The sequence below is a fragment of the Protopterus annectens genome, chromosome 16.part0 (genome assembly GCF_019279795.1).
Source record: "Protopterus annectens isolate FY-2018-M chromosome 16.part0, PAN1.0, whole genome shotgun sequence".
In the NCBI taxonomy this organism is placed as follows: Eukaryota; Metazoa; Chordata; order Ceratodontiformes; family Protopteridae; genus Protopterus; species Protopterus annectens.
Window position 1 is genome coordinate 251,284,635 of NC_056750.1, and position 21,629 is coordinate 251,306,263.

Genomic DNA, 21,629 nt, shown 5'->3' on the forward strand with positions numbered 1-21,629 from the left:
TCAGCATTGGCCTTTAGCTATACCTCTTGTACTAGACACTGTTGATGCCTTTTCAGAATGTAGTTTGGCCGCTGATTCTTTGCCTCCTGCTCCCAGAAAACCTGACAGATATTACAGGGTTCCTGATTTTCACAAATTCCTTTTCTTTTTAAAAACCCTATTGCAGATCCAGATACTATTTCACAGGGACCCAAAGGCATTAAGGCTTCTACTGCTAAAATCCTACACCCTCTGATAGAGACTCCAGGGTGCTGGATAGAAGGGGTAAGAAAATTTACACTTCTGCAACCTTGGCCATTAGGGCTTTAAACTGCCAGTTTCATATGTTAAAGTATCAACAACATGTTATTGGATTGCTTAAACAGAAAATTATGTTAATTCCTGACTGCGCTGAAAATAAAGAATTACAGGATTTAATGCATTCTGCTGAACAGGTTGGAAAACATACTTTGCGATGTGGATTTGATTCATTAGAGGCCTTTTGCAGGGCTGCTGTTACTGGTTCTGTGCTCAGAAGGGCAAGCTTGGCTTAAGAAGCAGTCTTTGCCTGATCATGTTAAAGCTAAATTGTTGGATGCTCCCTTAAATCAGGACCGCCTGTTTGGCAACAAGGCTGAGGAAGTTCTTAAAAAGGTGGAAGATAAAGCTAAATCTATGCAGACTGTTAATGATTTCTTACACGTTCAGCCTCCTAGATTTAGTAGGCACTGGACCTCTAAAATTGGTCCTTTCCAGCCCCCTCCAGGTCTTCTCAAGCCAAACTCAGGCACAGCAGAAACCCCAGGTTTCAGTCCCAAGGGACACACAAGACTAGGCAGTGGGGGGTTTCCGCACCCAAACCTGGGAGCAGTAAGACTCCCCCCTATGGAAAACCGTCTCAGTGACTTGCTTTTAAAACTTCCAAGCACTTCCCAACTGAATGCTCCTTTAGGCGGAAAGATTGGTCTGCGGGTCAAAAAGTGGGAACTCATTACCCAGGATAAATGGGTTTTTAAATATAGTGTCTCAAGGATACAGATTTCATTTCCACAAGTTACCACACCAAGCGGGTGGCCAGATCTACCCCCATATCAGGGGGCAGAGACCCAAAATCAGGTATTCTCTCTCTTAAACATGGGGGCTATTCAGTTGGTACCAGAAGAGGAAAAGGGACAAGGTTTCTATTCAAGACTTTTCCTGGTACGCAGAAAAGGCAATACATGGCATCTTATCCTGGACCTTTCTATTCTAGACACCTTTCTGGTGATTCCAAAATTCAAAATGCTGACTTTTCACCAGCTGCTTTCCATGGTTGGCAACACTAGACTTAAAAGAAGCATACCTGCACATCCCTGTCAGGGAGTCTTGCAGAAGATACCTACGCTTCAAAGCAGGCTACATGCACTATCAGTTCTATGCACTGACCTTTGGCTTATCTACTGCGCCCAGGGTATTCACAAAGTGCCTAGCTCCAGTCATTGCATTTTGCAGGCAAAGAAATATTCAAATATACCCATACCTGGACGATTGTCTAATTCAGGCAGAAAGCAAGGAGATTCTTTTCAAACATCTGGCCTTTGTTCAGTGGGTACTAACTTGTCTGGGGTTCACCATAAACGAAAAGAAATCCCACCTATTACCCTGTCAACAAATTATATTCCTGGGAGCAAGCTTGAATACAACTTCCCAGATGGCTTTCCTCACGCCAGAGAAACTGATACATTTGACAACTTACTTCAAACAAGTGGCCACAAAAAAACAGCTATCTGCAAGGCAAATACTGCAAGCCTTGGGGTTCATGGCCTCCTGCATTCTTCTAATTCCATATGCAAGGCTGCATATGAGGAAACTACAATGGTATCTCAAAAGCCTATGGTGTCAACATTCACAGGATCTAGAAGCAAGGATTCCTATCATACCTTGCCTACGCCTAGAATTCGTTTGGTGGGCAGAGGCCTGCCGCCATAACAAGGGACTACCATTCACATTACCCCCTGCCGCACAAATCTTAACAACAGACGCATCAGACTATGCATGGGGGGCTCACCTGGCAGGGAAGTGCATTCAGGGCAAATGGAACCCAAGTCAAATGCACCTGCACATAAATCAAAAGTAAATGTTAGCTGTACAGAATGCTCTGACAGCCTTCAAAGACAACATTCTTCCAGGACAACTAATGGTAAAGACAGACAACACCCCTGTCATTTGGTACATAAACAAGCAGGAGGGTACACATTCTAACCCCTTCTGCAGACTAGCCATGCCATTGTGAAACACAGCCTTGAGCTACCAAGTGAATCTACAAGCTCAATTCCTGCCAGGAAAACTAAATACACTGGCAGAAGGACTAAGCAGAAACCTCATGGACCCACACGAGTGGAAACTGGAACCCAGGATTTTCAACATGTTGACAAGAAAATGGGGGAGCCCAGATATAGACCTGTTTGCCTCCCCCCAGAACCATCAACTGGACAAATTTTGCCCAAGGATTCCCCAAAAGCTAGCTTGGAAAGTGGATGCTCTCCTTCAGCTGGAAAAACCTATCAGTTTATGCCTTTCCTCCTCTGCCTCTGCTCTCCAAGGTACTACTAAAGATCAAAAAGGACAAGCCAAGGACGATTTTAATTGCACCAGACTGGCCTCGCTAACACTGGTACCCACTCTTGCACACTGTGTCACACTTGGCTCCATGGCACCTGCCTCAAGACTCCTTCCCTGTTGTCTCAGCAGGAGAATCAGATTCTGCACCTCGCCTGCAAACCCTGAACCTAGCAGCCTGGCTAATTACCTAATCTCTCCTTTACCATCCCTCAGTAAACCAGTGATGGATATCATTTTAGAGACAATGAGGCCTAGTACTAGAAAATCTTATGCTGCAATGGAAAATATTCTGTGCTTGGAACCAGTCTCAAGGAATGAATGCAGCAGTGCCCAATTTACCTCCGATTCTACAATACTTGACTGAGATGCTTCATAAGGGCTTGTCTTTTTCCTCCATCAAAATTCATGCCTCAGCCATTTCAACTCATTATAGCACAGAGTTTCCCCTCTTCTCTCACCCACTGCTCAAGCAGTTCCTCAGAGGGGCCAAAAATTTAAGGCCACCCAGGAGAGCTCCAACTCCAGCCTGGGATTTAACTTTGTTCTGGAAAAACTCACTCTTCCTCCTTTGGAGCCAGCTGCTACTGCGGATTTAAAATTCTTTTCCTGGAAAACAGCTTTCCTTTTGGCAGTCACTTCTGCAAGAAGGGTGTCTGAATTACAGGCCCTTATGGCAGTGGAACCTTTCATCATCTTTCATGCAGGTGTCCCTCAGAACCAATCCCTCCTTCATGCTTAAGGTGGTATCCAGTGTGGGTCTTAATCAGTCCATTAATTTGCCTACCTTCTTTCATAACCCACAGAACAAAGGGGAACAAATACTGCACTCTTTAGATGTGCACGGATAGCTTAGATTCTACTTGGACAGGACTAAACCTCAAAGGAAATCTGAACAACTGCTGGTGGCATTTGCTGCAGAGACGGAGGGGAAAGCTATTTCAAAACAAACCATTTCAAAATGTATAGGACACTGCATTCATTTCTGCTATAAGCACCATGGAAAACCTATCCCACTGGGCATCAGACCCCATTCAACCAGGGCTGCATCTACCTCTACAGCCTTTCTCAGGGGCATCCCTACTAGGGACATCCTAGAAACTGCTACCTGGAGTTCTGTACTTACTTTCACCAAGCATTATCATTTGCCAATTTTCTCTAAATCCAGGGCTGGTTTTGCCACTGCAGTCTTGCAGGGCCTTTTAGCTGGTCCTAATTCTATTTAAATTCCTCCTCCCAACTTTAGCTTTAGGAATCTACCAAAATGTAATGACTGCAGCAGTGAAACATGAAGAACGTAGTACAGTTGTGTATACTTACCATAAATGTAGATGTTCGAGTGTATTCACTGTTGCAGTCCTGGTTACCCACCCTCCAGCTCCCTTTTTCTTCCTTCAGCTATACCTCTACTCTCACTTACTATGCTCTAAAAGCTTTTTGGTGTATTTGCTTTTCTGTTGGAGGCTTATTCTTCTATTTATAGATTTAATTGCTTCCCATTAGGGGGGCACCTGACATCTGGGGCAAGAAAAACTGATGTAATGGTGTTGGCTGCATGTTTTATACCCCTGACGTCATGGAAGAAGGGACAGCAACCAACGCAGGACCCAAGACTTTGATATTCAGGCCGACTGAGAGCTACTGTAAGCAGATAACCCATATGTAATGACTGCAACAGTGAATATACTCTAACATCTACATTTATGGTAAGTGTACACAACTGTACTTTTTCCATCTATTAAGATAGGATATAGTCTCCTGTGATAATTTGGTCCCCTTGTTGTCTCCAGACAATTTACTGCTGGTATTCTGTCATTCCAACTTACTGGCTGTCCCTCCTTTTGTTCCCCACTTCGCCTCTGTGGACATCTATATGCTACTTGGCCTCACTGGTTACATTTAAAACATTTAACCCTTGATCCTGGCCATGTCCTTTAACTAGTGACTTCCCCTGTGACTGGTGGACTCTTTTGGGGTGGTTTAGGTAGCCCACCATGGGTTCATTTAAACCCATCTGCTGCACTGGGTATCCCTTTCCTGTGCAGTGATTCCCTGTTTGCTAGGTATAGGTCTCCCTTTTTCCCCATCTCATCTGCAGTATTAAATTTCCTATCTGCCAGCCAGATTCTCTTGTCCTCAGGCAAAGTGCTGAGGACTTGTTTCCTCACCAAAAGGTCTGCTAGCCCTTCAGAAGTGGTGACCTGATACCCACTCACCCACGTATGAAAATAAGTACTTAGTTCAGCAATATATTCACATGCACTTTCATCTGCCTTGCATATGTGCTCACAAAATTTTTTCTGTAAGCTTCAGGAGGTAACTTAAAACAATTTGTAACTGTATTATAATTTAAGCAATCAATATCAGACAATTTATAAACAGCAGTTACAGTTTTGCCATGGAGTAAGGGGGTCCGGAACCATGCTCAGAGCCCTTGGTCAACATTATACTGTTTACATACCCTTTCAAACATGTGAATAAAACTGTCAAAAGTATCACCTTGTGTAAATTGTGGAAGAAATGTACTGACCTTTATTGCTATTGGGGTTCGGTTACTCCCTTCCCCATTACCTCTATGACCCAGTCAAAGAATTAGCATCTCCTTTTCATCTTGCCTCTGCCTCTCATTTTCTTTGGCTTCCAGACATCTCGGTCTCTCTGCTGATTCTAATTCCATTTGTTTCTGTATATACTTTTCTTCAGCCTCCAAATGGCGCAGTTTCTTATTTCCTTCAGCCTCTAAGTACTGCAATCTTTCTATTGATTCTATTTCTAACCATCTGGCTTCCATCTCAAGTCTCTATGACTCCAGATAGATTTTTAAGTCCTCTGTGGAAAGGCTGAACTGTCCATTTTCTGAGAGCTGTAAATTTCCTAGGCCAATCTGGTTGTCCTCCTGGTTGCTGGTCTGTGATGCAGCTGTGATAAAGGCTGCAATCAATTCTGCTTTAGTCAGGGTGGCATGCCCCAGTTTTTTGGCTTGGCACATCTCAGCCAACTGGCTCATTGTCAGCTTGCCATACTCTTCTGCTGACATCCTTGCCTCCTCTCCCTGACTAAGCTAACTAAAAAATAAACAAACCTGTTGTGATATGAAACTCTAAATGTTCTCCGTGTGATTGTTTGAGAGTGCAAACACCTTCTGTAGTGACCACTGTTAACAGACTACAGGAATTCAATATCCACACCACTGAATCCCAGTATGTGATGTAGAGATCCCACCACTGCCACCCAATAAATGTGACGATCCACCACTGGACCAGTAATCAAGGAGCATCGATCCTCACCACTGACACTACTGTAGGATGTACACTGAGAGGATGACAAGGTACACTCACAGTATTTCCAGATGCAGTTCTCTGCATCAAATACAATTTCCCTTAAGACCACACAGAGACCATAGTCAGTCCGGGGCTGGTTTCTCCCTCTTTCTCCGGAAACCCAGTAAGTCTTCCCACTGGTACAGCTATAGAGTTGAGATCTCAGCTGAATGGCCTAGCCAAGACCTCCAGCACCCTCTCTATCCAACCAGTGATTTGGTTCCTGCCCAAGTAGCTGACATACACAATCTTTGAGGTTTAATTTACGCACACAAACACACACACACACACACACACACACACACACACACACACACGAAAGGCTGGCACAGGTTTACTAGCTATGCCCCCTTTTGCCCAGAGTATAAGGTAGTTATCACTGCCACCAGCCAACTCCTTATCAGCTACTTTAAAGCTCTTAACAAAGGGTGTCCAGTCGTGGAATGTTAATATTAATACAAATGGTAGTTTGACCAAGAGCAAGGCTATTAGGAGTGGCCCATAGTGTCACCAAATAAATATGCAAGTACTCTCAAAACTTAAATCTGTCTCACACAGATTAGCCACAAAGAAAGGTTGAAATATATTTAATAAAAAATAAAAGAGCAACAAAATAGTATATATTCACAGTGGCATCAGAGTTCAAAACCACAAGAAATATTTAAAACAGCATTGCAGAACAGTCTCAAATAAGTAATGAAAAATGTCTAAACTAAGCTTTCCTATATTCCTGACTTGTATCTAAGGGAGTTCTACTGTTCCCTAGTAACTTACTATAGAGCAAGGCAGATGTGGTGAATGTATCTTCTAGTTGTCAAGTCCAAAACAGAATACAGAATGCTGTGTCTAAGAGAATTCTTAAATATCTCAAATATTACTGCTAGGACAGCTTGCAGAATGACATTATTTCTTGTCATCCGACTCTGTCCCAGGTGAAACCACCATTGCTGGAAGCTAGCAGCTTTTAGCATCTCCCTGTGAAAATACATAGACCTCAGATCTTTGGCAGATACTGGAAGTAATAAAACAATTGCATTTCCTTCATGCTTTCAAGACTAGTAATTACTTCACACTAAAGAGAATACAGAACGTTCCCTAGTACAGACAGTGTCCCACTGCACTGAAACTGAAAGATGCCATCTTTTTATGGCCTGCCATAAAGTAATTTAATTTCAGTTATTTTTCTGAAGTTTTGCTGGACTGAAGTTAACCTCCTGTATTCCAGTTTCCACTATTAAAATATATAGATTTGAACAGTTACAATAGCACATGTACATTTCTGTTCTTTTCTAGTAGTGCATGCTGTAGTTGCATTTGAAGCGCTTTGCAAAAACTTTTTCAACACACACTTCTGTTCCAGCAGTTTGATATATACATGAGATACAGTCCTAATACATTTGTAACACAAGCATCTTATGTGAATCATGTTGATATTCACAAATGACATATAATTATTTACAAAATTCCAGATGGCTGCGCTGGCAGTATCTCCCTTTGTCACAACCTCATCCGAATATTCACAGTCTCAAGCTGACAGCTTGTATCTCTAATTCCACTGAGAGCTAGATAACCTATGCTGTCTTCCCCTGTGCCCCATATCCTATTATCCTTCCATAGATAATCTACATGAAAGTTGTAGAATAGTAAATGGAGATTTATACATTGGTCTCAACAGAATGCTGTAGATCCTTGTTCAACTCCTATCCATGCTATTCTAGAGTTTTTAACAAAGCTGTTTAATGAGGGAGCAGTTTATTCTGCAGTAAAAGTGCAGATAGCTTCAATCTCTAACTTTCAGATTGGATTTGATTGTTCTCCTCTGGCATTCCATAAGCTATGCAAAGCCTTTTTGAGAGGAACTCTTTTCCTCAAACCCCCATGTAAAAATATGTCACCGCTTTGGGACTTAAATTTGATACTACAGAAAGTTATACAGCCTCCCTTTGAACCAGTGACTATCTGTCAGCTTAAATTCCTCTCTTGGAAAACTGTATTCTTGGTAGCCATCACATCTGCAAGGAGAATTTCTAAGGTTCTGGCATTGTCATCCCAACTCCTGTATTTAATCTTTTACAAAGACCGGGTCACTTTATGCACTAATCCTTCATTCTTACCAGAGATGGTTTTAGAAGGTACTATCAACCAGTCCATTAATCTGCTAGTTTTCTTCCCAAACTTCACTAATAAAGGTGAATATGTGCTGCATTTGCTAGATGTTCACAGACAACTGCGTTTTTACCTTCATAGAACAACGGACATAAGAAAACAAAGTCAATTATTTGTCTCCTCCTCAGAAAATAGATTGGGCCTTCCAGATAAGAAGGTGTCTCTAGCTAAATGGATTATGGATTGCATCTCTTATATTTACATAAGTCAAGGTTTAGAGCTTTCAAAACCTGTTCGAGCTCACTCCACTAGAGCAATGGCTACCTCTTCAATTTTTCAGTCTAGAGCGTCCATGGCTGAGATTTGCACAGCAGCAACCTGGGCTACCCCTCATACATTTATAATGCATTACAAGGTAGATTTGATCTCTAGGGGTAGGGCCTCCTTTGGTTCAGTGGTTCTGAAGAATGTCCTCCTATAAGGCAACACAGGAAAAGGTGGTTTTCTGTCCCAGATGTGAGGATAAAATGAAAATTGACATCAGATAAAATAGTTATGTACTCACCATAACATTCCATCTGTTGTCCATTTTCATTTTTTCCCTCACAAACCCACCCACCATCCCCTTGTCCGTTCTTTGGCTTCTAGATGAGCGAGTTGACCTAAATGTGTTTATTGGCTGTTTGAAAGCCAGGAATGTTCTTACACTTATTTGAGGTAATTTCCTAATCTATTATTTTCTATGTTTATAAGCAAACAAGATCCAAGGTAATTGGGGGAGAGGCATTATGGGTAGGGGAGGGTGCTTGAGAGCGTTTTGGTTGCCACAAGCTATTGCAGTGGCCAGTTTGGATCCGAGGTCTAGGATCCGAACCCACATGTGAGGAAAAAGTGAAAATGGGTAGCACAGACGAAACATTATGGTGAGTAGACAACTGTTTTTTTAAGATGCATTGGATGCATCATGTAGAACAGCTTCTGTGGTGTTTGTCACATGTAGATACACCTGGCTGAGGACTCAGCCACTCACTGACCTAGTAAAAGCCGAGCTCCTGGATGCTCCGCTGGATAAGGAGTTCCTTTTTGGTCTCCAAGTGGAGAACATTTTTGAGAAAGTGGACAAAAATGGGAAGCAAATCATAACTGTGAAAGAATTCTATTTGTCTCCTACCCCTTAGACATGATAGAAATTGCCATTCTAAGCCATGGCCTCTACCTCCTAGTCAGGATAAAGGGAGGCCTCCCCAAGCAAAGAGACCAAGACAGTCTAGAAAATGGCAACATGATCAACACTGTAGAGCTGGAGGATTCAAAGACTGTATCCCTCCATGAGCAGGTATGACTATGCACAGCTCCCTCCCCCTATCCACCTCCCTAAACCCATGCCTTCCCCCAGTCCTACAGGGGGAAGACTTAATTCTTTCCTTCAGCAGTGGAAGCTCATCACCGTGGACTAGTGGGTCTTAAGCATCATATCTGCAAAAGACCAAGAGGGTCTTATCCTCCCATCTTGCAAGAACTTCTGCAGCAAGGGTCTATTCAGCCAGTTCATGCTGTGGCGAAGACAACAAGATTTTACTCTAGGATCTTTCTAGATCATGAAAGGAAGGCACCTTCAGACCAATCCTAGATCTGTCAGAATTAAACAAGTTCTTTAGTGGTGCAAGAGGTAGCACACTTGCCTTTGATGCAGAAGGCTGTGGGCTCAATTCCTACACCAGGTAGATGAATTGCTGACACTGCAGTGCAGCATAATGGAGTGCTGCACTCCTGAGTTTGCCATCCTTCAGATCAGAGACAAAAACAAGGCTTCGGCTGCTTGAGTTTGTTGGTGGTAGCTCAGATGGATGTAAAAGATCCCATGGCACCTACTGAAAAGAATAAGGGAAGTTTCCAAGTCCCTTGGCCAATTTCTCCTGGTAGTGTAAATACTGGCTTCTTGTTGAAATGTTGGTAGTGAAAATGCAGAATGACAGTAAGAGGAAAAAAAGACCAAAAACACAGGAGAAGTGCGAATCTCGAAAATCTTTAAACTTCTTTTTACAGAGGGACAAGCCCCCCACACACACAAACTTTCCAAGATCGCCATACCTCAGAGAAAAGGGAATATTCCAAGAAATGGCATCTCAGATTTAGTATATTTAAGTCCATTATTTTGGTCATTCAGTCTCTGTATTTTGGGACTCATTCTAGCAGGTCTCAACATTTCAAATGGTTATTTTGAATACCACCGCAGGCTACTGTCCTAGTGGGACACTAAACTGGTCAACAAAGGATAAATAAAAATAAATATATTCCCAAATTTAAAATGCTAACCCTTTGAAAACTGTTACCAGTGATCTTCCTAGGAGCCTATGTGGTTACACTAGACTTGAATGACACTCGCCTTCATGTTCCTATTGAAAAGGAGCACATAAAATATCTTCAGTTTGTGGCAGCAGGTTTGCTTTACCAATTCTCTGCTTTACCATTTAGTTATCCACTGCTGCCAGAGTTTTCACCAAGTGTCTAGCTCAGTTTATAGCCCATTGCAGAGAGTTCATGTTGTACATTTACCCTTAACAGCTGCCTGCCTTATCCAGGGAAAATCCATCATGGAACTTCAAACAGGCTAGCAAGTTACCATGGATTGTTTTCAGAAGGTGGGCCTCATTTTCAGCCTCAGCAAGTCCCCACTTCAGCCTCAGACAAGAATTCTCTTTCTGGGCGTATTGATGGATTCAGTACAACAAAAGGCATTCCTATGCCAAGACAATGTTTCCTTTCTGACAAACTGTCTGCACAGCTTACTGCCAAGGTAGACAGTTTCTACAAGGGACCATCTAAGGATCTTGGATTACATGGTATCTTCCAATGCTAATGGTTCCCCTTGCAAAACTACACATGAAGAAATTATAGAGGTACCTAAAAAAATACACTTGTGAACAACACACTCGACCTCTGAAAACCCTGATGCCACTGCCCCCCTGATTAAAAAGGAGATACTTAATTGGAAAAACACCATCATGTTGAATACAGGGGCAAAGTTCTCTCTACAGAGACAGACAAGGCAGTTACCACAGACAATTCAAAAGGTGCAGGGTGTCTAGACTCCCAGAACAAAAGAAACTACACATCAGAATGAGATGCTGTCAGTGTGTCTAGCGTTGTGTCTAAGCATTGGAACGGCATTCCATTCATTATCATGTCCCAGTCAAAGCTCTATTTCTTTACTGCCCTTAAGAATTTCTTGCCATTGTCATAAATATCAATGTGTTTCATAATGTTCCTTTATATCTACCCACATGCTGTCATTTCTATGGCATGACCATGTTAATTGGATTTCTTTCCTACCTTTAAACCTTGGTGTTGTCAGGACCCGCTGGTCTTCTGTGGCTGATATAAGCTAATGTGAACACTCCAGCAGACTTGCTTGTTCACTTCATTCATTTCTTTTATTTACTTATTTACTTTTAGTTGACAGTGTTAGTCTGACTAGGTCTGTGGCCTAATTTCAAGGTAGACCAGAGGTGGTGTTAATCAACATTAGATCTCTGTTGCAGCAGCTTAAGCTATTTGAACTATATCCTCTCCACAACATCAACCACAGGATATGACATCGGCCATCTTTCAAAGCTTCAGGTCACCTTCCACATGCCCTAACTATCACGTAAAGAGAGCAGATTGGGTGCAAAAAGTTTTAGAGCTTTCTTGCCACCAAAGTGTTTTCATGGAACTGATGGTCAGCTAATGCTCCTTCAAGGCTGGGCATGTTAAGTACCCTGCTGGGGAAAACCTTCCACAAATTGTTTGTCCTGAGGAAAATGTGTTTTTTTTTCTCTGTGAATATAACAACTTTATGCTAGGAAATTTATTTTTTTATCTTCTGTCATATTTGATAGGCGAGTTTTATACTGTGAATGCTTGTGTGAAAAAAAATGTCTTCTAGCATTTGAACACTGAAAGTGTTTTTTTTTCCCTTTCTTGTCCAACAGGTAAGAGAGAGAGTTGGTGTAGAGACTCTGCTACTGCCGAAGAGCTTTTCAGGTATGTGGTTCTCAAGCATGTTTTGCCTTATATTGATTTACATGCAGTAAGTTATTCCAGTGCATTTCACATTTATTGTGTGAGCTTATGTTTGAAGTGTATTTCACATTGGTCAGACATAAATGTTTGCTGCCTACTGTCTTGCTCTGTGTTTTATACATGGTCATAAAAGATTTTATTCTTTGTCTCTGTGAAGTCACAAAAACCAAAAAAAATTAAAAGAAGGGATCAGTACATAATCTGCAAAAAATAAATAAATAAAATAGCCACACACAAGTATCAGAGCTGTATATTTTATGGGCATACTTCCGACAGATGAGTGATCCTCTGTGATGTAAGTGAACTGGAATTTGACTCAGCACTGATGGCTTATACCGACACTTTGTCATTATTGTATTTCTGTTAGAATGTCCATAGCAGCAGCTGGCTAGCCACCCACCTGTTGTCATCAAAGCATCGATGAGGTGCATCAGCTCACATTTTTTGCAGCACAGTGAGTCATTCATCTTTGCCTTTTTACTGATACCTGTAATTGTTCTGCATTGACCTCCCATTCATTATTAATCCCCCTGTCGACCTCTTATACTAAGAGAGCTCTTCAGTATTGGTAGCCCATTATATTGTATTGCTGCTAGTAAAAAATGAATTGTATATTTTGTCATAACACAGTTATTGGTAGCAGTTACTGTTTTAGTTGTAATGCATTATACTGTGACCTGATAAACAGATATTTTACTCTCAGCCCCTGGTACAGGGTCTGTACTTTATACTTGGAGATCCAGCCTTGGTCCAGGGTCTGTACCTTATACTTGGAGATCCAGCCTTGATCCCTTTAACATTAATTTGGCAAGAGCAACATTCCTATCATTGTCGTTATCGTGGGCTTTCATTATACCTAATGGTTGTCTATCAATTTTTCCTTCAGTATTGCTAGGACTTGAAGGGTTCTAACAGACTGATAGTATTCTGTTTTGTTACATTTTTACATGCTTATAATTTCCTAAGAGTAATTTTTGATGACTGCTTTTCAAAAGAGTATACCCTTTTTTTGATAAATAAGCACTTCCTTACAATTTTCATAAATGTGTCACCTGGGTCCAGAACTTGATGTGCAAGCGTGCATTTTCTGTTGCCATTCCCCAATGTTTTTTTTTTAGTTTTCAAAATCCCCTTTTTCTCACAGTATTCTTTACAAATTTACATTTTTACCGGCGTTGTAAATGGCACATATACATGCAAATTAAACCATAATCTGAGTAATTTGGCACAGTATTTATGTTTGTTGTCTAGGACAGTGTGACTGAACACAGCCCATTTTCATTAGAGGCACAAGGAGAAAAGTTCCATTATGGCAAAACAATACTGTATAATGGTGCTGTAATAGTCAAGGATGCAGTAGGACAAGTGTGATGCATTATAACCAGGAGATAAACATTACTAAGTCACAGAAAACGTGTAAAGTAGTGAATTAAGAATTCACTGGTAATTTTAACTAAAAAATTATTTGAGTGAAAGAAAGTCTCTGATGGTCAATGCACAAATGCAAACACTGATAAAATAGAAGTCTCTTTGTGATTACTTGTCTGAGTTCCCTATACATAGTGTAACAAATACAGAAAGATTCATAAATCACACAAGTGTAGCACACATTAGAAAATGAGGGTGTATGTTCATGTGCAGCTCATTGAGTTACAAAATATGATACTGTGATTTAGGAATTGTGGAAAAGTATACATTGCAGTCTTTTAGTGTGAGCATTACTGAATTGTAAGAACTCTGGAAACATGAGGTAATTGCATGACTCGCATCTTTCTGGATTTTAGTAGATTCCAAGGCAGGTTACTAAGAATTGGATGATCTTGATGGTGATAAGTAGTTATTGTTGAAACATGTATGTGAATAGTTACTGTTAGTTAGATGACATTTTGTATAAAAACAGTGGGCTGAGTGGAGTTTTGCAATGCCTGTGGGACAGTTGCTTATCTCTGTCAAGTAGAGAGCATACTTTAGCAACTTTCTGAAAGTTGTACCTAGAGAGAGTTGCCTTAGTTAAAATGTTAGGTTACTGCATAGTTTACTAGTTTTGTTAATGAAAGTAGAGATGTTCTTCGTGTTTCTGTGTTGCATTCATTACATTTGGGTAATCTGCTGGCAGGTTGCCCTCAGTCGGCCTGATTAACAAAGTCATGGGTCCTCCGTCGGTTGCTGTCCCTTCTTCCATGACGTCAGGTCATCAGGGGTATAAAAAACATACAGCCGTCATTACATCGGTCTTTCTAGCTGTTTGGTGCCCGAAGGAGAAGCAGTTTGCAAGTTCTGGTCGGCCGACTCCTGAAATTTTCGTTTTCGAGTTTCAGAACTGAAGTCTTCAACTTAAAGCTAAGTACCCCGTTGGGGAAACATTTTCTTTCTCCTTACCGATGTCAGCAAAAGTTAATAATTGCAGTACTTGTGGAAAGCAAATACCTCATAAAGATTTTCATCTCTACTGTATTCCTTGCCTAGGCCCTGACCACGACGTACCTTGCTGTCGGTTTTGTGCTTTATTTAATCAGTGCACTATCCGTCGTCAGTATATTTTTGCCTCTAAATATTTCGGTTCTCTGTTTAATTATTCAGAAATGACGTCGGTTAGCCATCCGACTACCGGGATTTTGAAAAAATGCAAAGATAAAGACAGAGACAGGCCGTTGAGGTCCAAAACTGCCGACAACGCTTTTCCTAAGCCAGTCACCAGTTTGCCGGTACTCAGTGAGGCACTTTCACAGACCCTGATACCCGCTACTTCTGACTCGCAGGCCTCTACTGAGACCCATTCAGTGTCCAATATGCCACGAGATACTTCACCTATGGAACCCGCTGATGTCCCTACCTTGGATGGGTCTGGAGCTGCTGTGCAGGCACCGGCTACTGAGGGTGTATTCAGGCATACAGACTTGCATATTAAACCAACTCCACCTTCAATACTAAGGCCTAAATCTCGATCTATGTCGAAAAAAATGACGCCCAGGCCACATGTTCAGGCCCCTATGCCTAAAAAACAAATGATCAAAATGGCTGAAGATCTAATTACTCTAATCAGGGGTGGTCAACCCCCCCCCCCCCCTCTAAGAGGCCTAGGGCTGAGCTTGACTATGAATTTTCTGATCAGGACTCTGTTTCTTCGGACTCTTCCAATGACATGGATTTGTCCATGCCTACTTATAAGGATTCTGATGCAGAGGATTCCATTCCCTCTGCTTTCCCCCCTGTGGATTTTTCTTTTTATGAAACTTTACATACCTTAAGGGAGCATTTCCACTGGGAAAGTCAGGAATTCTCTGATTCAAAAAAGAGGCTTAGGGATTTTCTTCTTTTACCTCAGCATAGGCCTTTGGCTATACCTCCTGTACTAGACATTGTTGATGATGTGTTTTTGGAATCCAGTATATGGCCCCTGATTCCCTGCCTCCAGCTCCTAGTACACCTGACAGATACTACAGGGTTTCTGAGATCCACAAGTTCCTTTTCAAAACTCCTGTTGCAGATCCTGAAACCATTTTTCAGGGGCCTAAGGGCATTAAGGCTTCTACTGCTAAAAATCCTACCCCTTCTGATAGAGACTCCAGGGCGCTGGATAGATGGGGTAAAACAGTTTATACTTCTGCATCCTTGGCAATCAGGGTTTTAAACTGACAATTTCATATATTAAAATATCAACAGCATATTATTGGACTGCTTAAACAGAAAATGACGTTGATTTCTGACTGTGTGGAAAATAAAGATTTACAGGATTTATTGCATTCTGCTGAACAAGTTGGAAAACATACTTTGCAATGTGGTTTTGATTCTTTAGAGGCCTCTTGCAGGGCTGCTGTTACTGGGTCTGTGCTTAGAAGGCATGTTTGGCTTAAGGAGCAATCTCTGCCTGATCATGTTAAAGCTAAATTGTTGGATGCTCCTTTAAATCAGAACCGCCTGTTTGGCAATAAGGCTGAAGAAGTTTTAAAAAATATGGAAGATAAAGCTAAATCTATGTAAACTGTAAAAGATTTCTTACAAGTGCAACCTCCAAGATTTAGTAGGCACTGGCCTACTAAGAATTGGCCCTTTCCAGCTCTTTCCAGATCCTCTCAAGCCAAATGCAGGCACACCAGAAGCATCAGGTTTCAGTCCCAGGGAACTCTCAGAACTAAGCAATGGGGGAGCCTCCATTTCCAAATCTGGAAATAACAAGACACCCACCTATGGTAAACAGTCTCAATGACTTTCCTTTAAAGTTACCAAGCACTTACCTTTTAGCCGCCCCTTTGGGGGGAAAGATTGCTCTTCATGCAATAAACTGGGAACTCATAACCCAGGACAAATGGGTTTTAAATATAGTGTCCCAGGGATGCAGATTTCATTTCCACATACTGCCAACACCAAACGGGTGGCCAGACCTGCCCCCAAATCAGTGGGCAGAGGCTCAAAAACAAGTACTTTCCCTCTTAAACATGGGGGCTATTCAACCGGTACTAAAACAGGAAAAGGGGCAAGGTTTCTATTCCAGGCTTTTCCTGGTACCCTGAAAAGAAAATCATAATGTCCAATTCTGGACCTTTCTACTCTAAACACCTTTCTGGACATTCCAAAATTCAAGATGCTGACTCTTCACCAGTTACTTCCTATGCTAGGCAAAGATGCCTGGTTGGCAACTCTAGATTTAAAAGAAGCATACCTGCACATCCCAATCGGGGAATCTTGCAGAAGATACCTATGCTTCAAAGCAGGCTACTTGCATTATCAGTTCTCTCTGCACTGCCCCTTGGCTTGTCTACTGCGCCCAGGGTATTTACAAAGTGCCTGGCTCCAGTAATTGCATTTTGCAGGCAAAGAAATATTCAAATATATCCATACCTGGACGATTGTCTAATTCAGGCAGAAAACCAGGACATTCTTCCAAATCATCTGGCGTTTGTAAAAAAGGTTCTAACTTGTCTGGGGTACACCATAAACGAAAATAAATCACAACTGGTACCCTCTCAGCAGATTACATTCCCTGGTGCAAGCTTGAATACAACTGCCCAGATGGCTTTCCTCACGCCAGAGAAGCAAATTCATTTGGGAACTTACTTCAAACAAGTGGCCACAAAAACCCTGCTATCTTCAAGACAAATACTGCAAGCCTTGGGGTTCATGCCCTCCTGCATTCTTCTAATTCCATATGCAAGACTGCATATGAGGAAACTACAGTGGTACTTAAAATGTCTATGGAGTCAACATTGTCACAGCCTGGAAACAATGATTCCTGTCATACCTTGCCTATGCATGGAGTTCCTATGGTGGGCACAGGCCTGCCACCAAAACATGGGACTGCCGTTCACACTACCGCTTGCCACCCAAACCCTAACTACAGATGCATCAGATTATGCATGAGGGGCTCACCTGGCAGGGAAGTGCATTCAGGGCAAATGGAACCCAAATCAAATGCACCTACATATCAATCAGAAAGAAATGTTAGCTGTGCAGAATGCTCTGACAGCCTTCAAGGACTACATTCTTCCAGGACAACTAATGGTAAAGACGGACAGCACTACGGTTGTGTAGTACATAAATAAGCAGGGGGGTACACATTCCTACCCCCTCTGCAGACTAGCCATGGCATTGTGGAACACAGCCTTGAGCTACCAAGTGCACCTACTAGCTCAGTTCCTGCCAGGAAAATTGAATACACTGGCAGACGGACTAAGCAGAAACCTCATGGACCCACACGAGTGGAAACTGGAACCACGAATTTTCAACATGTTGACAAGCAAATGGGAGAGCCCAGATATAGATCTATTTGCCTCCCCCCAGAACTACCAGTTGGACAAATTTTGCACAAGGACTCCCCACAAAGAAGCTTGGAAAGTGGATGCTCTGTCCTTCAGCTGGAAAAACCTATCACTCTTCGCCTTTCACCCTCGCCTCTACTCTGCAAAGTTCTGCTAAAAGTCAAACAGGACAAACCAAGAATGATTTTGATTGCTCCATACTGGCCACGCCAACATTGGTACCCACTCCTGCACAGTGTGTCACAAATATCTCCATGGCACCTGCCACAGACACCTTCCTTGCTGTTTCAGCAGGAAAACCAAATTCTGCACCATCAGCTTCCAACATTGAACCTTGCAGCTTGGCTAATCACTTAAATTCACCCTTTCATCCCCCAACAAACATGTGATGGATGTCATCTTGGAGGCGAGAAGACCTAGTACTAGAAAATCTTATGCTGACAAATGGAAAAGATTCTGCGCCTGGAACCAATCTTTAGGGATGAGCACAGCAGCACCCAATTTACCTCATTTTGCAATACTTAACTGAGATGCTTCACAAGGGCCTGTCTTTTTCCTCTATTAAAATCCACGCTTCAGCTATTTCAGCTCACTATAACACAGAACCACCCCTCTTTTCTCATCCCCGGCTCAAGCAGTATCTCAGAGGGGCAAACAACTTGAGACCACCCAGGAGAGCTCCTACCCCTGTCTGGGACCTTAACTTTGTTTTGGAAAAACTCACTCTACCTCCTTTCAAGCCTGCTGCTACTGCAGACTTAAAATTTCTTTCTTGGAAAACAGCCTTCCTTTTAGCAATCACTTCAGCTAGAAGGATATCAGAATTACAGGCCCTTATGGCAGTGGAGCCTTTCATCATCTTTCATTTGGACAGGGTATCTGAGGACCAATCCATCCTTCATGCCCAAGGTGGTGTCCACTGTGGCTCTTAATCAGTCCATTCATTTGCCAACCTTCTTTCCCAATCCACAGAACAAAAGGGAACGGATTCTGCATTCCTTGAATGTGCACAGACAACTTAGATTCTACTTGGACAGAACTAAATTTCAAAGAAAATCTGATCAATTGCTAGTAGCATTTGCTGTTGGGGCAGAGGGGAAGGCTGTTTCAAAACAAACCATTTCTAAATGGATAAGCCATTGCATTCATTTCTGCTGTAAGCACCATGGAAAACCTATCCCCCAGGGGATCAGATCTCACTCCACCAGGGTGGCATCTACTTCTGCAGCCTTTCTCAGTGGTGTTCCTACCAGAGATATTCTACAAGCTGCTACCTGGAGTTCTGTACATACTTTCACCAAGCATTATCATTTACTAATTTTCTCTAAATCCAGAGCTGGCTTTGCCACTGCTGTCTTACAGGGCCTTATAGCTGGTCCTAATGCTGTATAAATTCCTCCTCCCAACCATAGCTTTGGGAATCCACCCAAATGTAATGACTGCAACAGTGAAACACGAAGAACATAGTACAGTTGTGTGCACTTACCATAAATGCAGATGTTCGAGTGTATTCACTGTTGCAGTCCTGGTTACCCTCCCTCCAGCCCCCTGTTTTTCTCTGACTATACCTCTACTTTCTGTTACTATGCTTAAAAGCCTTTTTGGTGTATTTGCTTTTGGTTGGAGGTATATTTTTGTGTTTTTAATTTTATTTGCTCCCCATTCGGGGGGCACCTGACGTCTGGGGCAAGAAAAACTCATGTAATGATGTCGGCTGTATGTTTTATACCCCTGACGACTTGATGTCATGGAAGAAGGGACAGCAACCGATGCAGGACCCAAGACTTTGTTAATCAGGCCGACTGAGGGCAATCTGCTAGCATATTACCCAAATGTAATGACTGCAACAGTGAATACGCTCGAACATCTACATTTATGGTAAGTGTACACAACTGTACTTTATTGTGGCAGTTTGTGGTCTAGGTGTACTAAACAAAGCTTGAATCTGATGGCGTCCATTTCATTCTTCCACAATGTATGGGTTCGGATCCGACTTGGCTGCATATACCAGACTTCAGATGTAGCTCTCGAGCTCCTTCCTCTACCCACAATGCTCCAGTCCATCCCCATTGCCTCAGATCTCGTTTGCCACCATTGCGAACAGACGCAGGTTCCACTGTCGAGTGATTATATAGCTTAGACTGTGATTTATTCAAGTTTTTCTATTCTAAAAAATTTCCTTTTTTTCTAGTCTTTTTCACTTCCCTCCCTGTAGTTGTTCGCTGGTCATTAGTATGAAAAAAAGAAAGGTTTACCTATTTTGATAGTATCTCTGTATTACCATTGCTGGTATTTTTGCCTTACCCTTCCTTTCTAGGGTATTTCTATATGTTACCATTGCTGGTAACTTTTCTGTTTCTTGTAGATATAAAAAAAGTTGCTATTTCCTTTTTTGCTATTGCCTTTGATAGTGTTTGTCTTCTTTTTCTGTAATTATGTCAGACAAACCAACAGGTTTTAAAAAATGCACTTTTTGTCTGCATAAGATCCCAAACAGAGATGCTCACAAAGAGTGCATTTATTGACTTGGAGTCGGGCACTTAGATACACCTTGTAGAATATGTCCTACTTTAAATCCTAGAGCCCTGGCAGCTGAAACCCCCTCAAAAACTAGTATGTCTGCTCCTTTGGAGCACCGCAGATGATCTCCTTTGAAGTCCCCTAGGTATTCATCGGAGCCACCAAAAAAAAAAAAAAAAAAAGGGAAGATCTCAGATCCAACCTCATTAGATCTGAAGACCTGATATTCGATGTGAAGCTGTCATATCCTAAGGTTTCTACTCCTATCATCATAAAAATAAAGCCAGCAGACCCCCCCCCCCCCCATGTAGATCCTAAGTCATCGAATTTGAAGCTGGATACACTTTTTAGGAGTGCAACTCCGGAATATGTCTTTAAGACAGTTTCGCCCACCTTGCCTACTCATCTTCTTCAAACTCCGAAGAAGCATTTCAGACCCCCATCCACCACTTACTCTAAATCCTCCAGAAGCATGTCAGAAGCAGATGTAGGTAGGATGATGCGCAAGTTCCTCAGCTCAGATCCATATGGGGTCTTAAAAGCTCTGCCCCCTATCTGATCCGTGAGTACGCCTGTCACATCTAAGACCATCATTTTCCTCTGATCCATCCAGTGTTTTGGAGTCCCAGGATCTGAGATCCCAGAGAGGTTTAGTGTCGGATCCAAGGAAAGTTCTTTTTCCACTCTGACTATTTCCTTGACTGGTTCCATTTTGATACCCATGGATCAGAATGAGTCTTGGAGCAGAATTGTCCGTGTCTGATCCGAGTGGTTAGATTCAGCTCCAGTTTTGTTGGGTCCATACCTCCCTCTCGGATTTTCAGCCCTGGACAGTTCGGATCTGCTTTTGTGCCCCCAAGGGTCAGATCTGGGGGTGGCCTAAGTCTATCTTCTTTGGGAGTTTCTACTTTAAGGGGACAGGTCGAAGCTTCTCCCGGGCCTTCAGCTTTGAGGTGATGGAAAGGGGTTTCTTTTATCTCCAAGGAGAACTGTTTTCTAATATTTTGGATCCTACCTCTTTTCTCTCATTGGTTCTGAGCTTGGAGTCAGTCAGACCATTTCGACAGTTCCGGGACAGCCAGTTCCAGTGAGTCTCCAGCCACTTCCAGTGGAGGAACTTCCTGTCTCTTTCATCACCTTTCCAGAACACCCCACGGAGGAGGTGCATCGAAAGACAATGTGCAAAAGGAGACGCACAGACTCCTCCATGGAGTGTCTCACAGGGAATACTGATTTTGGTGAAGGACAGGGATCCCCCAAGTCACCACCGGACAACATCTCCTTT

The 21,629-nt window shown here is 42.3% G+C and overlaps 1 protein-coding gene across 1 annotated transcript in view; it reads left to right on the forward strand.

The window, feature by feature from the left end:
• Nucleotides 1-21,629, forward strand: part of RABGGTA (Rab geranylgeranyltransferase subunit alpha) — a 1,248,770-nt gene that overhangs the window by 884,526 nt on the left and 342,615 nt on the right. The window contains exon 11 of the mRNA XM_044058049.1: nucleotides 11,978-12,029. Coding sequence (XP_043913984.1) covers nucleotides 11,978-12,029 — 52 coding nt within the window. The remainder of the gene's footprint in view (nucleotides 1-11,977; nucleotides 12,030-21,629) is intronic.